At 44.1% G+C, this 16,709-nt stretch overlaps 1 protein-coding gene across 1 annotated transcript; it reads right to left on the bottom strand.

The window, feature by feature from the left end:
- Positions 1–600: 600 nt before the first annotated feature.
- Positions 601–13,459, bottom strand: LOC129813586 (torsin-4A-like). The gene is made up of 3 exons (XM_055865920.1): positions 13,250–13,459; positions 1,734–2,192; positions 601–1,633 (listed from the first exon to the last, which is right to left on the bottom strand). Exons 1-3 carry the CDS (start codon positions 13,367–13,369, stop codon positions 779–781), a joined length of 1,434 nt encoding a protein of 477 aa, XP_055721895.1. The 5' UTR covers positions 13,370–13,459; the 3' UTR covers positions 601–778.
- Positions 13,460–16,709: the final 3,250 nt, after the last annotated feature.

The following is a 16,709-nucleotide window of genomic DNA, read 5'->3' as shown; positions in this document are numbered from 1 at the left end:
AGAATATTTTCATGGTCTGTTAACGCTGAAGTGAGAATATTAGTGATAATTGCAGTATTTGGTTCAGTTGTAATAGTTTCCATATGTATTTAGAATTTCTAATTATGGGGGTTACAGAAAAAGATGCTTCTGCAGTCTGTCCCAAACCCTTGATCACTGTCGACCAGACAGACTAATCATTTAGAAAGGAGGATAGTTTAATCAATACATTATTTTTGTTAACAAAATACATCAAATACGGCATCACATTTTCCTGATCTGCTGTTATTAATGCCACAGCCAGACTCATTTGGTCCAATCACTTCTCTCGTCCTCTATCGAGAGTGGGTCTGTCTATTACCGTCAGTATTTTGACTAACAGCATCGTGGGAAAAGGGCACAGCGGTGTTTCACAATAACAACTGATTGTGACTCTTCAATCTGTACATGTGCAGGCTTGGATATCATCCAAACCTCACCTCTCTTTTTCCCTCTCATACCAAAATGGTAATTATCTATTCATCCAGTAATCAAGGGTCTTGTTTAGGAGGTTAAGTTACAGAATGTAGAAAAAACATGATTATCGGACATGATTAGCCGTCATCAAGGAGATACTCCTCATTCTCAGACATACACCTTTTATTTAAAAATGTTTTTCAAGGATGGGTCCTGGCTAGTAATGTTGGTTATGTTTGCTTGGTGGATCATAAGAAACACCAGAAGGCTATGGACCAGAACTGTCTTTTCTCAGGAGACATCTCTCATCTAATCACAACATTCCCCTGCAGTTCTAAGTCTCTCATAGCAGGTTGACCCTAGCAACCACCTGTTTACAACCTGTCCGGGCATACACGTGGCCCCCTACCACAGGGTAGTACTCTATCTCCCCCGCCAGCCTCTCAACGTTGGTACGGTCTGGGTAGAACCCCTCCCTTGTCATCTCATCCAGGAAGCACTCCATCACGTGACCTTTCTCCAGCAGGGTCATTGGTAAGAGTTCAGCTTCTGCCCACAGTGGGTGGAGCTTCACCAGAGTGTTTCGCAACAACGGATTCAGCTCCTTGACGAGTTTGCCGTGGTGTCCAGATGCGGTCATCATGGAGTCGCTGGAGGAGTTGTACAGCAGGTGCATGGTGATGTGGGTGTGTCCTTGGTTGCTCAGGAACAGGTAGACTGCGTTCAGGTATTCGTTGGAGCGGTTTGAACGGACCAAGTCACTCAATGCATCAAGAAGCTCTGGGTAAAGGTGCTCTGCTTCGTCAAAGATGAATAGAGGAATTTTCTCCTCCTCCTCTGCTCTCATCACTGTCTCCGACACTAAGATCGACAGGGCTCGGGCGCAGCGCCAGGCGTCGTCCTCCAGGGGGCAGTGGTGCAACACAAAGTACTGTAGAACCAGGGGCTCGCCTACCACCGAGCGGAAGTGGCCAGCTAGGAGTCGCCCTACGTGGCTCTTCCCCACGCCACTGGGTCCGTGTAAGGAGAGGACCAGGGGTTTACTGTGGACGTAGGTAGAGAGGTAGTCTCTGAGCTGGGCTAACAGAGCATCCATCGCCCCCTGCTGACCAAACACCTCCCTACACAGAGTCTTCTCTAATCCCCCCAGGTCATACTTCAGGACGTGGTCGTCAAGGTTCTCTATGGCATTATACACCTGGAGTGAAGGAGGGAGTGAGGATAGAAAGTACAGAATGAGACAAACAGAGGCAAAGAGGAAGACAAAGATGAACCACACACACACATTCACTCATTACCTGGAAGAAGAGGATGGTGCAGAGGAGGAAGAGGCAGATCTTTGCTCGGCTGTGTTCCTGTACGACGGGGGCCTTGCGCCCTCCTCCACTGGGGAACATGACCCTCCGCGACTTCTTCTTCTTCATCTTTAGGAAGAGTGACGATAAGGCAGAGGGGGAGCTGGAGGGGGTCTCGAAGGTGAAGATTTTGGGGCTGCTGCGAACAGGGGCACCAGTGTGGAGACCAGCTCCTAACACTAGCCCTCCTCCCCCCAGCCCGGCCAACTCCAGCCGCCGTTTCTTCATGGCCTGGTACTTCTGTTTGATGCGAAACACAGTACGCAGAGAGGACGAGAACTGGCAGAAACTCTGAGCGCCTTTCCCCGACTCCCTCGTTTCACTTTCTCCATCTTTCTCCTCGTCCATCTCTCCGTCTGTCTGGGACCCAAACATTCTGTCATAAACATCCTGGTCGCCCATCTGAAGGAGGAAAAGAGAGAGAGAGAGAGCGAGAGAGGAGTAGAGGGGTTATTTATTGAATTACAGTCACAGGATCACAATCTGTAGTTTTTTTCCTTAGAGAAAGAAAAATATGTTCTACTAAGCAAGAAGGAATGTTAATGATTGATTATCTTCTCTTAGATGCATAGGTTATTATATGATTTATTATTATTATTCATATATTATTATTAAACATGCTATATGTGAATGCTAATGTTTAGCCTAGGTTATGATTTACTGTGGTGGTAATGTTTAAATGGAAACCCAGAGGGTTACAGCTTGTCTGCTGCAACTTCCTTCTTAAACTTGACTTGCTAAACTAACTGCCTGTCACTGAACAGATAGACTGGTGGAAAATATCCAATAATACACAATGTTAGTCAAATATGTCAGTATCACATAGTACACGATAACGTGACCTGGGAATGTAATTGTGTAAATATCTTTGACAAATATCATTTTCAGTTCAAGTTGTGACATTGCATTTAGTTGTGTAATCCTTTCATTGCTGCTCAAACAGTCATATGTAGTCAGACTTGGTGCGTGTGTGGTTAATACTACCCTCAGCCATTTCCCCTAGTCAGATAAAGGGCCAGATACTGAGACGTACCAGACTGTGAGAACTCAGTTCATGTAACGTTTGACTCAATACATTTCAATTGACCTACAAAGGTATCAGAGCATTTTCTCCCCTGATTGACAGATAATGATTACAGGAATACAAGTGAAGCTGTTGATCATGCCTTGCAGTCGCGACAAGAGTTCTGTGTGGTATGAAATTCGATTATCACAGTTATTTCAGCCCAGCACAGTTTTTAAACACATAATACTATGAAGATATATTGGCCTGTGTCACGGGAGACAATGCTTGGCCTGTGTCACGGGAGACGATGCTTGGCCTGTGTCACGGCAGATGACGCTTGGCCTGTGTCACGGGAGACGACGCTTGGCCTGTGTCACGGGAGACGACGCTTGGCCTGTGTCACGGCAGACGACGCTTGGCCTGTGTCACGGGAGACGACGCTTGGCCTGTGTCACGGGAGACGACGCTTGGCCTGTCTCACGGCAGACGACGCTTGGCATGTGTCACGGCAGATGACGCTTGGCCTGTGTCACGGCAGACGACGCTTGGCCTGTGTCACGGCAGACGACGCTTGGCCTGTGTCACGGCAGACGACGCTTGGCCTGTGTCACGGCAGACGACGCTTGGCCTGTGTCACGGCAGACGACGCTTGGCCTGTGACACGGCAGACGACGCTTGGCCTGTGTCACGGCAGACGACGCTTGGCCTGTGTCACGGCAGACGACGCTTGGCCTGTGTCACGGCAGACGATGCTTGGGGGCCTGTGGATGTCCACTACCAGGTGTGCAGCACTGTGGCTGATGAAGTCCATTCTTTGCAACAATGACACAAAATAGTACTAGCCTGTACCGGTATGTTATCATTATAGTGCATTTATTTACAAAGTCTGATCATTACAATGTGTTGTAGTTTGACAGACACACACAAGGTCTTACAGCTAATTACAGGAACCAACCCAATTACAACTCAAATAACACTGTATCAGTAATACAAATGCAATCTATGCGTATTGTTAGGTTCTAATTTTTCTGAGTAAATAACTCACGGACACTAGAAAAGCTTAACCAAGTTTAATTCTTCCCAAAGGGTCGTTACAGCTGTAATTCAGACACAGACATGGCTTACCTCGTGGTGGTATTCATACCCCACTTTGGGTGGAGTCTCCTCCTTATCTCTAAACATTGCATCCTTCCTGCTAAGCAGGGAACTAAGTGATATGAGCCTTCAACGGTTTCTCCCCTTATCAGTACTGTCAGAAAGGATTGTTTCCCCTGCACTCAACCCCTCCAAGCTTCATTATGGCACGCCTCATGTCTCTTTTGTAACTAATGTTCCTATACTCTGAGTATAACAATGTTCAAAGTTTACCCCAGAATCCAACAATATACACAACAAAAATATATAGTAAAAAGTAGATGGCAGTAGATATGTTACAATGAGTGATGTCAAGAATCCAGTATATGAATACACAGTGTGAAAAACAGTATAAAAGAAAGAGGAAGTATCCAGTGTTTAATGTCTCTATAGACATAGACAGCAGCGGTGTGTGTATGTGTTTTGTGTGAGTGAGTCTGTCTTACTACTGGAGATTTATTTATTATTTTTTATTTCACCTTTATTTAACCAGGTAGGCAAATTGAGAACACGTTCTCATTTACAATTGCGACCTGGCCAAGATAAAGCAAAGCAGTTCGACACATACAACAACACATAGTTACACATGGAGTAAAACAAACATACAGTCAATAATACAGTGAAAAATAAGTCTATATACAATATGAGCAAGTGAGGTGAGATAAGGGAGGTGAAGGCAAACAAAAAATATATATAAATAAATAAAAATATAAAAAGGCCATGGTGGCGAAGTAAATACAATATAGCAAGTAAAAAAAAGTAGAGATAGTAGAGATAGAAAAAAGTAGAGATAGAAATAATGGGGTGCAAAGGAGCTAAATAAATAAATAAATAAATACAGTAGGTAAAGAGGTAGTTGTTTGGGCTAAATTATAGATGGGCTATGTACAGGTGCAGTAATCTATGAGCTGCTCTGACAGCTGGTGCTTAAAGCTAGTGAGGGAGATAAGTGTTTCCAGTTTCAGAGATTTTTGTAGTTCGTTCCAGTCATTGGCAGCAGAGAACTGGAAGGAGAGGCGGCCAAAGGAAGAATTGGTTTTGGGGGTGACCAGAGAGATATACCTGCTGGAGCGCGTGCTACAGGTAGGTGCTGCTATGATGACCAGCGAGCTGAGATAAGGGGGGACTTTACCTAGCAGGGTCTTGTAGATGACCTGGAGCCAGTGGGTTTGACGACGAGTATGAAGCGAGGGCCAGCCAACGAGAGTGTACAGGTCGCAGTGGTGGGTAGTATATGGGGCTTTGGTGACAAAACGGATGGCACTGTGATAGACTGCATCCAATTTTTTATTTTTTTATTTTTATTTTACCGTTATTTTACCAGGTAAGTTGACTGAGAACACGTTCTCATTTGCAGCAACGACCTGGGGAATAGTTACAGGGGAGAGGAGGGGGATGAATGAGCCAATTGTAAACTGGGGATTATTAGGTGACCATGATGGTTTGAGGGCCAGATTGGGAATTTAGCCAGGACACCGGGGTTAACACCCCTACTCTTACGATAAGTGCCATGGGATATTTTAATGACCTCAGAGAGTCAGGACACCCGTTTAACGTCCCATCCGAAAGACGGCACCCTACACAGGGCAGTGTCCCCAAACACTGCCCTGGGGCATTGGGATATTTTTTAGACCAGAGGAAAGAGTGCCTCCTACTGGCCCTCCAACACCACTTCCAGCAGCATCTGGTCTCCCATCCAGGGACTGACCAGGACCAACCCTGCTTAGCTTCAGAAGCAAGCCAGCAGTGGTATGCTGCTATTGAGTAGGGTTTTGGAGGCTATTTTGTAAATGACATCACCGAAGTCGAGGATTGGTAGGATGGTCAGTTTTACAAGGGTATGTTTGGCAGCATGAGTGAAGGATGCTTTGTTGCGGAATAGGAAGCCAATTCTAGATTTAACTTTGGATTGGAGATGTTTGATGTGAGTCTGGAAGGAGAGTTTACAGTCTAACCAGACACCTAGGTATTTGTAGTTGTCCACATATTCTAAGTCAGAGCCGTCCAGAGTAGTGATGTTGGACAGGCGGGCAGGTGCAGGCAGCAGCAGATGGGGTGATGGCTGGAGATAGAAGCTGTTTTTCAGTCTCTCGGTCCCCGCTTTGATGCACCTGTACCGTCTCTGTCTGCTAGATGGTAGCAGAGTGAACAAACCGTGACTTAGGTGGCCGAGGTCCTTGATGATCTTCCTGACACTCTTTTGACACTGAGTGCTGTAAATGTCCTGGAATGCAGGCAGCGTTCCCCTGGTGATGCGTTGGGCTGATCGCACCACCCTCTGTAGAGCCATTCGGTTGAGGGCGGTGCAGTTGCTAGACAGGATGTTCTCAATGGTGCATCTGTAGAAGTTAGTGAGGGTCTTAGGGGCCATACCGTATTTCTTCACCCGCCTGCTGTTGTAAAGACGCTGTTGTGCCTTCTTCACCACGGTGTCGGTGTGGAGGGACCATTTCAGGTCCTCAGTGATGTGCACGCCAAGGAACTTGAAGCTTTTGACCCTCTCCGCTGCAGCACCGTCGATGTGGATGGGGGCTTGCTCCTTCTTCTGTCTCATGTAGTCGACAATAAACTCCTTCGTTTTTTTTTAGTTGAGGGAGAGATTATTTTTCTGGCACCACTCCGCCAGGGCCCTCACCTCCTCCCTGTAGGCTATGTCATCATTGTTGGTAAACAGGCCTACCACTGTCGTGTCGTCAGCTAACTTGATGAATGAGTTGGAGTCGTACATAGCCAAGCAGTCATAGGTGAACATGGAGTACAGGAGGGGGCTGAGCACACACCCCTTGGGGGCCCCCGTGTTAGAGCCCTGCACAGGAATTAATTTTAAACCCAAGCCCAACACATGCCCGCGACGATCAGGCCCTACCCTACACAGGCCCGATTGCTTCTGACAGATTTAAGGCCCGGCCCAGCACTGCCCGAAACCCCAAATAAGTTAGTAAATCCATTAGCTGCTCCTCTCTGTCTGTCATTCACTCCCTGCGCACATCTCGCTCTGCATGCACTCTGCTCATGTGAGTATCCATAGCAACTGCTCTGCTTGGGCTGCTCTGCTCAATGATGAGAAATTAAAGAGCAGTTAGCTGTTAGCTACTTTGTCACTCCAAACTCTGACAAAACTCAGGGAACATTATTACTGTTTTCTGTGAAATAATCTATCCTGTTTTAAATGACGAAGTTGAAGCACTTCTGACACCATGTTATAATCTTAGTCAGATATGACTGTGCTGTGCAGCAGAGCATGAGCAAATGGCTCAGCTTCAAAATGTAACTACCAAAACAAAGAAAGTCGCACACTCCATGTATAAACCCCCAGCAACCTAATGGGTATTTACCAACGTTTCGGCATCACTGTGCCTTCCTCAGGGTAATGTCATGAATACTTGAACCAGGTTATGTAGACATACAGTGCAATTAGTGCAACCCATGACAATAGTGAGGGGTGTGTCATAATGATTAAGTTAATTAAAATTAATTAGTGAAACTGTTAAAAAATATTATATGGCATATGAAATATATTACACTATTGCTATCATATAGAAACATAATGGAATATTGTACATATTAGCATCAACATACATTATTGTTTCATTCAATTTCACATAATGGAATATTCGTTACATGTAGTCTTTTGGTTCAACCTTAATGCATAATGAGCATCATCAACAGGAGGAACATATTAGTTGTACGCTAATAAGCTGTAGAAATAATATATCAATTTATGAGACTTGTTCATAAAGGAAAAATATGTTCATAAGAAGGGCCTGAGATCAAAGTCAATATTCAGACAACTAGGGGTCAATGTTTTTAGATGGGATATCCAGTAAGCCTCTCTTTGTAGTAGTAGGATCTCCATGTTACCTCCTCTCCTTGGTAGAGCAACATGCTCAGTGCCTTTGTACTTGAGGGAGGAGATGGGATGGTTAGCTTCAACAAAGTCAGCTGCTACCGGATAACTAATGTTCTTATACCTGATTGAGCTGCAGTGTTCAGCAATGTGTTGTTTTAATTGTCTTTTCGTTTGTCTTACGTAGGCTTTTACACATGAACAGGTGATGAGATTACTCCCTTGGTCTTGCATGAGATACCCTTAACAGGGATCTTTTGACCTGTATGTGGGTGTCTGAAGAAAGACGTTTTTATAGTGCTATAATACTGTGCACATGAGCCACATTTGTAGTTCCCATTTGGAATGGGTGTCAAGAGTGTCTGAGTGGGCTCAGGGGGTATGTCAGATCTCACTAAACTATCTCCAATATTGTGACCACGCTTATAGACCACCAGTGGGGGTTCCTTGAAGAAATGTGCGATTTTTTTTGTTGATTTTTAATTGTACCCATTAGGTTGCTGGGGGTTTATACATGGAGTGTGCGACTTTCTTTGTTTTGGTAGTTTGTAGTTTGTTCGCCGTTGGTCAGCACCTCCACACAGGCTAGTTTTCTGGGTGTGCGCCAGCTCATGTTTTTTAATCTACTAGTGATCAATTTAGTGACACCCAAGCCCTGCCCGTACCCGAGTTATTGATGAAAAAACAGTCCTTACCAGGCCCTAACGGCTCGTCGGGCTCGGGTCTGGTAGCAGAGCTCTACCCTTGGTTGAGGATCAGTGTGGCGGAGGTGTTGTAGCCTACCCTCACCACCTTGGGTCAGCCGATCAAGAAGTCTGGGACCCAGTTGTGCAGGGACAGGTTCAGACCCAGGGCCCTAAGCTTAGTGATGAGCCTGGAGGGCACGATGGTGTTGAAAGCAGAGCTGTAGTCAATGAACAACACTCTCACATAGGTTTTCCTCTTGTTCAGGTTTTTCCACAGTGGATCACACAATGCACAATGAGGGGAGTGTGTCAGAGGAAGGCCCAAAAAATGGTCAAAGACTCCAGCCACCCAAGTCATAGACTATTCTCTCTGCTACCGCATTGCAAGCATTACCGGAGCACCAAGTCTAGGTCCAAAAGGCTCCTTAACAGCTTCTACCCCCAAGCCACTGCTGAACAATTAACCAATTATCTGGACTATTTGCATAGATTATTTTTCACTGCTGCTACATGTACATACTACCGCAATTACCTTGACTAGCCTGTAGCCCTGCACGTTGACTCAGTACAAGTACCCCCTGTATATAGCCTTGTTATTGTTATTTTATTGTGTTACTTTTTAAAACTTTATTTGGTAAATATTATTTTCTTAACTGCATTGTTGGTTAAGAGCTTGTAAGTAAGCATTTCACGGTAAGGTTTACACCTGTTGTATTCGGCGCATCTGATAAATACAATTTGATGATTTGTATGTCCACTTAGAGTTAGTCATCATTACTTTAAAGTGTGTTGTGATGTGTGCATATCAGAGCTAGAGAGAGAGAGAGAGAGAGAGAGAGAGAGAGAGAGAGAGAGAGAGAGAGAGAGAGAGAGAGAGAGAGAGAAAGAGAGAGAGACTGGGTGGATGTACAGTATGGAGAGAGTTACAGTGTGTATAAGCTCGTATACAAAGTGTGCATCTAATGTGAAAGTTGATTGGTTAAAAGCATATTCCAGCCGGTGTCTATTCCGCAAGTTACCATCGGCTAAATCTATGACCTTAAAATGCCTATTTGCTCTGTTCCACCTGACTGCGCAATTCATTGTCTCATCAGCCCAGCCAGGCAATTTATAAACTCACATTTATTTTAGACAGACAGGTAAAGCGTGCAGATATTTTACTGTCTTTCCATATTCAGTTTGAAGTGATTGTGTTAGTTGTGTTGTTGGCTTGCTCCTCTGAACAACAGTGTCCAGACGAGAGAGCACATTTTCTATGCCAGGCAAAATTGTGCATCATTAGCTCATTGTTATGGATGTATCCAAATAAATGTCACTAGAAAACAGCTTAAACTAACGCAATGCAGCTACGTTGCTGTTATTCTGACTTTTTGATGTGACTGTAAGTTAGCTGTAGTTGGCTAGCTAGCAAGCAAGGGATAAGAACGTTTCCAGCCAGTATGGCAAGGGAACATTTAGAACGGACGACTGGGTCGTGTCCATAGATACGGAACAAAAAGACTGAAGGACTGGGTCGCGTCTCTGGCAACCGAACCGATAGAAGGAACGAACGACCGACCAGCCGGCTTGGGTAGCAACCCTAGATCTTGTGGAAGGATGAAATAGTATGAATAAATTAATCAAAATAACTTTTTACCTCCTTTTTCTCCCCAATTTTGCGATTACGATCTTCTCATCGCTGCAACTCCACAATGGGCACGGGAGAGGCGTCCTCCAAAACATGACCAGCCAAGCCGCGCTTCTTAACACCCGCCCACATAACCCAGAAGCGAGCTGCACCAATGTGGCAGGGAAACACTGTTCAACTGACAACCGATGTCAGCCTGCAGGCTCCCGGCCTGCCCAAAAGGTGTCGCTAGAGCACGATGAGCCAAACCCTCCCCTAACCCAGATGACGCTGGGCCAATTGTGTGCTGCCCTATGGGACTCCCGGTCACAGCCTGTTGTGACGCCGCAACACTGCGATACAGTGCCTTAGACCCAAAATAAAGTTGTTAATGAAAATATGTAAATCATATTTGAATATGTTGGTAACTCGTTGTATAAAATTGATAATGCCCTCGATACCGGTGTTTGGAGAATATATTGGCAAGGTTTGCCGGCCCAAGAAGAAAGAACACCCGTGCCAATATATCCTCCAAACACAGGCTTCTCGGGCATTATCACTTAATCAGGATTCATGACACACCTGTTTGTTCCCAGATTAAAGAGTGTATGATCAAACACCTTTCCCAGGTGGGAGTGAGTGATGGTAGATTACAATTACGTCATGGCCTTTCCCAGATATTAACAGCCTCTTATCACCATGTTAGTCACGCTCCACTCCAATATCAAACAGATACTGTAGATAGATAGTGTTAATGACAGGATTTAGTCATGTTCTGAAAGTAGCGCTGACACCTCTGTGTTGCCATTCACACGGTATGTGATGTCACTCAGTTACTACTGATGAAACAGCTATACACATGGCACATTTACGGAAATATTGATTGGTCCTTCTGAAATACATTTTATAAAGCATGTGTGCTGGCACCAACTTCTCCCTATTCCTTGCAGCACTCCAAACCCTCACACAAGACGGCTCATCATAAGGATTCACTGTGCAATAAATAAAGGAAACCTTTTCAATCTTTGCGGCCTTCGCGCAAAAACCATTGTGAGAACTACCAAAGTCAAAGACCTCCAATATGCTGAAGACTGTGCCATTGTTACACACTCCAAAGCAGACCTCCAAACTGCTCTCAAAAGCTTCTCTGAAACATACAAGAGCCTGAACATAAATAAAACAAACCACCAAATCTAACAATGACCTATTATGAATGTGAACCACTTGACAACGTGGAACATTTTGCCTACCTCAGCAGCCATCTCGCCTAATGAGTCGCCATTAAGGAAGAAATATAGCACACGATAGGCTGCGCTAGCACAGCCTTTGGAAAACTAATTGGTATTCAAAAACCACGATCTCAGGACGAGTACAAGGCTGTCATAATCCCAACCATCTCCATGGCTGTAAAACGTGTACAAGCCTGTCATAATCCCAACCATCTCTATGGCTGTAAAACGTGTATAAAACTGTCATAATCCCAACCATCTCTATGGCTGTAAAACGTGTATAAAACTGTCATAATCCCAACCATCTCTATGGCTGTAAAACGTGTACAAAACTGTCATAATCCCAACCATCTCTATGGCTGTAAAACGTGTACAAAACTGTCATAATCCCAACCATCTCTATGGCTGTAAAACGTGTACAAAACTGTCATAATCCCAACCATCTCTATGGCTGTAAAACGTGTACAAAACTGTCATAATCCCAACCATCTCTATGTACAAAACTGTCATAATGCCAACCATCTCTATGGCTGTAAAACATGTACAAGGCTGTCATAATCCCAACCATCTCTATGGCTGTAAAACATGTACAAAACTGTCATAATCCCAACCATCTCTATGTACAAAACTGTCATAATCCCAACCCTCTCTATGTACAAAACTGTCATAATCCCAACCCTCTCTATGGCTGTAAAACATGTACAAAACTGTCATAATCCCAACCCTCTCTATGGCTGTAAAACGTGTACAAGGCTGTCATAATCCCAACCATCTCTATGGCTGTAAAACGTGTACAAAACTGTCATAATCCCAACCATCTCTATGGCTGTAAAACGTGTACAAAACTGTCATAATCCCAACCATCTCTATGGCTGAGAGACGTGGGTGACATACAGAAGGCCTCTTTAAAAACTGGTGTTACAGCAACAACACTTTCTGAGAAAGATACTAAACATCAGGTGTGAGGATCGACGGACCAATGTCAGTGTCCTGACCCATGCCAACATCCCCAGTGTAGGATCCAAAATCATCTGGCACCAACTCTGGGAAGCGTAAACCTGATCAGTAAACACCCACCGGGGCACAATAGTCAATAAGGTCCTTTTTGTGTTTTCACCTCTAATGGTTCAGGTCAGGATTTGCGGAGGGTAAACTGATCATAGATCTGTGCCTACTGCCTAAGGAAAAGTTTACACAGTCACATACAGTCCCAGCTAACTATTTCATCTGGTTTCTCCCACTAAAGAGTGTGAAGCAAACAAGATAACCCATAAACATATAGCTAACCTACTGTAACACCACTGCATTTACCTTGGCACCAGTTTCACTCACCGGCCGTGTGCAGGCCTGGCACGCAGAGCTAAAAAAACGCACATCAAACATGCCACTGGAGATGAACCGAAGGCTGAATGTGAAGAGTAATTGCTTTCTAGCTAGTCTGGCGAGCTTGTTTACCTTGGCACTAACGCTAGCTCTGCTGCTGGGAAACCTTACTCACTTAGTGTCAGTCTCAGCCATTCTCTGACCAAGTGCAATAGAATTAGACTAACTACACCTCAGTGTGTCCTGCAGCCAGGTGAGTTGTCATCTTAACCCCTTCCTTCACATGTTGTGTCCTGAGAGGGGCTGGCGGCATTCCACACATTCTAGAGCCTTTCCAGGAGTCTTTCCCTGGCTGCATTCTCGAAGTTCTGTATCCCCCTCTCTCTCAGACCTCCACTGCTCTCTGCTGACTACATTTTCTTCCTGGAAGGGTCCTAGCTGCTAGATACACACGTGAGCTTTTCTAACCCTGAGAGTGAGAGAAAGAGAGGGAGATTGTGAAGGACTAGAGACCCAGCTGCAAATACGTCACCCAAAAAACAGTGTAAGCAAGAAGAGAGAGATAGGAGAGGGGAAAGAATCAAAACAGTATACAGAAAGAGAAATGCAGGGTAATCAGTTGGCTTACCTTAAATGTATAGGTAATATCAAGCCTCCTATAGACTGATAGGTCTTCACTAGGCTCGCACCAAGATTTTTGTTGGGAGAGAACAATAGAGTAAGTCCTTCTCTTGAACTTCATCAGCATATAGTGAGCTGCTAGACTAAGACTGCTATACAACCACTCCTATCATTCTATCTCACCCTCCCCATTCTCGCTTATGTCCTCTGCAGTCTCCTCCTTCCTCTTTCTCTCTCTGTCTGTCCTTCCACCTACTATCTCCCCTTTCCTGCTCTACATATCCTCCATCAGGGCCGGATCGAGCCTTTTGGGGGCCCTAAGAGAAATGTGCTCGAGGGGCCCCTACACTCAATCATAGGACTCACTGAAGAGATGAGTCTTAAGTAAAGACTTTTACTCCCTGCCTGCAGGCATGCCCTCTTAGAAAAAAAAGTTCCAAAAGGGTTCTTTGGCTGTCCACATAGGATAACCCTTTTTGGTTCCAGGTAGAACTCTTTTGGGTTCCATGCAGAACCCTTTCCACAAAGACTTCTACCTGGAACCCAAAACGGTTCTACATGGAACCAAAAACAGCTCTACCTACAACCAAAAAGAGTACTCATATGGGGACAGCCGTAGAACCCTTCTGGTTCCAGGTAGAACCCTTTTGAATTCCATGTTGAACACTTTCCACAGAGAGTTCAACATGGAACTAAAAACGTCTCTACCTAGAACCAAAAAGGGTTCTTCAAAGGGTTCTCTTTCGGAGACAGCTGAAAAGCCCTTTTAGGTTGTAGATAGCACCTTTTTTCTAAGTGTGGATAACTTTGTTTAATTAATCCATTTGCTTAGTTAGAGGTCCTCTACTTGGCGGAAAACTGGGCGGTGTGATAAATGTTTGCGTATTTAGTGTATCACTTCACAGCATATATGAGAAGAGGAAACCCACAGCCAAGCAGTGGGGAAACTGATAAGGCTGGTTTAACATAATATCTATGTACAAATGATGATTGGTAGCCAAGAGTTCAAGGAGAGAACTTGTCATATTATCCATCATAACAATAAAGGATTGTTGTTGTGAACAAAGACAACCTTTAATACAATATGGGCTCTCCAATTCAGTTTTATCCTGCTATTGTAAGTATTTTGTGTAAATAAACAATAATAAAACCATCACATGATTAAGTTCCCTCCAAATCCTTTTCATGCACTAGGTTACATTCTACAAATGTTTGAACTTCTTTGTCCTGTGATTGTAATTACTTTGCTCTAGCCCAAGGCAGAATGCCTCTGCGTCAATGTCGCAACATGATGCTGCTGAAGAGAACAATTCACAAAACTGAGTGTCATTAATGGCTGAGAGGGTGTGAGTGTGTGTGTGTGTGTGTGTGTGTGTGTGTGTGTGTGTGTGTGTGTGTGTGTGTGTGTGTGTGTGTGTGTGTGTGTGTGTGAGAGAAAGAGTAAATATCTCACGGATGAAAGAGAGGAGGCTCATCTCCATCATAGTTGGGGTCAATTCTGGTTTCAATTCAGACTTGAGATAGTTGTCTCAACATGGACCTAAGTTTTTAAAAAGTTGACTTAAAAGTACTGCAGTCTAGAGCCATGTTCATTATTGCATATCAAAGCATACCTCTTGAGCTTTCTGTATCCTACTGAGTGGTGTTTTAAAAATTTTAATAAACTGAATATGCTTCTCTGTTTCTCTGCTAAAATCTGGGTATAAGATTGAAAATAATACATTTAGTTATTGTTTGCTTTTCTAAAGTCTACCAACCTTGCCAGCAGGCATGCCAGCTAAGATAGTTAAACAAGCTAGCTACTCTAACTTAATTGTTACCCTGAAATGGTTTCTTGGTAACTATTTTTTTTTAATGTATTTTTATTAAGTTTTATTTATTCAGGGTAGTCCAATTGAGACCAGGGTCTAATTCCCAATGGTGCCCTTTGTATAAAAATATTACAATTAAAAGAAGATTATGAGGCTGGGAGATTGGGAACCTATCTGGGCTAGCTAAAGCCAATTTCATAAAATTGTTAGGTGGCTAGTAGTATTACAGAAATAAATATATATATGGAAAGTAATCAGACCCCTTGACTTTTTCCACATTTTTTACGTTACAGCCTTATTCTAAAATGTATTAAATCGTTTTTTTCCATCAATCTACAAACAATACCCCATAATGACAAAGCAAAAAGGTATTTTAGAATTTTTTGCACATTTATAAAAAAATATAACTGAAATATATAATTTACATAAGTATTCAGACCCTTTACTCAGTAATTTGTTGAAGCACCTTCGGCAACAATTACAGCCTTGAGTCTTCTTGGGTATGATACTACAAGCTTGGCACACCTGTATTTGGGGAGTTTCTCCCATTCTTATCTGCAGATCCTCTCAAGCTCTGTCAGGTTGGATGGGGAGAGTCTTTGCACAGCTATTTTCACCTCTCTCCAGAGATGTTCGTTCGGGTTCAAGTCCGGGCTCTGGTTGGGCCACTCAAGGACATTTAGAGACTTGTCCCGAAGCCACTCCTGCGTTGTCTTGGCTATGTGCTTAGGGTTGTTGTCCTGTTGGAATGTGAACCGTCACCCCAGTCTGAGGTCGTGAGCGCTCTGGAGAAGGTTTTCATCTAGGATCTCTCTATACTTTTCTCCATTTATCTTTCCCTCAATCCTGACTACTCTTCCAGTCCCTGCTGCTGAAAAACATCCCCACAGCATGATGCTGCCACCACCATGCTTCTCCGCAGGGATGGTGCCAGGTTTCCTCCAGACCTGACGCTTGGCATTCAGACCAGAGAATCTTGTTTCTCATGGTCTGAGAGTCCTTTAGCTGCCTTTTGGCAAACTCCAAGCAGGCTTTCATATGCCTTTTACTGAGGAGTGGTTTCCGTCTGGCCACTCAACCATAAATGCCTGATTGGTGGAGTGCTGCAGAGATGGTTGACTTTCTGGAAGGTTCTCCCGTCTCCACAGAGGAACTCTGTCAGAGTGACTTCTCCCTTGATTGCTCAGTTTGGCCGGGCAGCCAGCTCTAGGAAGAGTCTTGGTGGTTCCAAACTTCTTCCATTTAAGAATGATGAAGACCATTGTGTTCTTGGGGACCTTCAATGCTGCAGAAATGTTTTGGTACAGATCTGTGCCTCAACACAATCCTGTCTCGGAGCGCTACGGACAATTCCTTCGACCTCATGGCTTGATTTTTGCTCTGACATGCACTGTCAACTGTGGGACCTAATATAGACAGGTGTGTCCCTTTCCAAATCATGTCCAAATCATCTATTGAATGTACCACAGGTGGACTCAAATCAAGTTGTAGAAACATCTCAAGGATGATCAATGGAAACAGGATGCACCTGCACTCAATTTCGAGTCTCATAGCAAAGGGTCTGAATACTTATGTAAATTAGCTATTTCTATTTGTTTTTTTGTTATATAAATTTGCTAACATTTCCAAAAACCTGTTTTTGCTTTGCCATTATGT

This window comes from Salvelinus fontinalis, chromosome 2 (genome assembly GCF_029448725.1).
Source record: "Salvelinus fontinalis isolate EN_2023a chromosome 2, ASM2944872v1, whole genome shotgun sequence".
Lineage (NCBI taxonomy): Eukaryota > Metazoa > Chordata > Actinopteri > Salmoniformes > Salmonidae > Salvelinus > Salvelinus fontinalis.
This window is presented reverse-complemented; position numbering and strand designations above follow the sequence as displayed.

Bases quoted from the DNA above. Each gene is read 5' to 3' on its own strand.
- LOC129813586 (XM_055865920.1), bottom strand. From the start codon at position 13,369: ATGCTGATGAAGTTCAAGAGAAGGACTTACTCTATTGTTCTCTCCCAA. The intron at 2,193-13,249 runs GTAAGCCAACTG...TTCCTCCTTCAG, and splicing joins ATATTACCTATACATTTAAG to ATGGGCGACCAGGATGTTTA. The intron at 1,634-1,733 runs GTAATGAGTGAA...CCTTCACTCCAG, and splicing joins GCACCATCCTCTTCTTCCAG to GTGTATAATGCCATAGAGAA.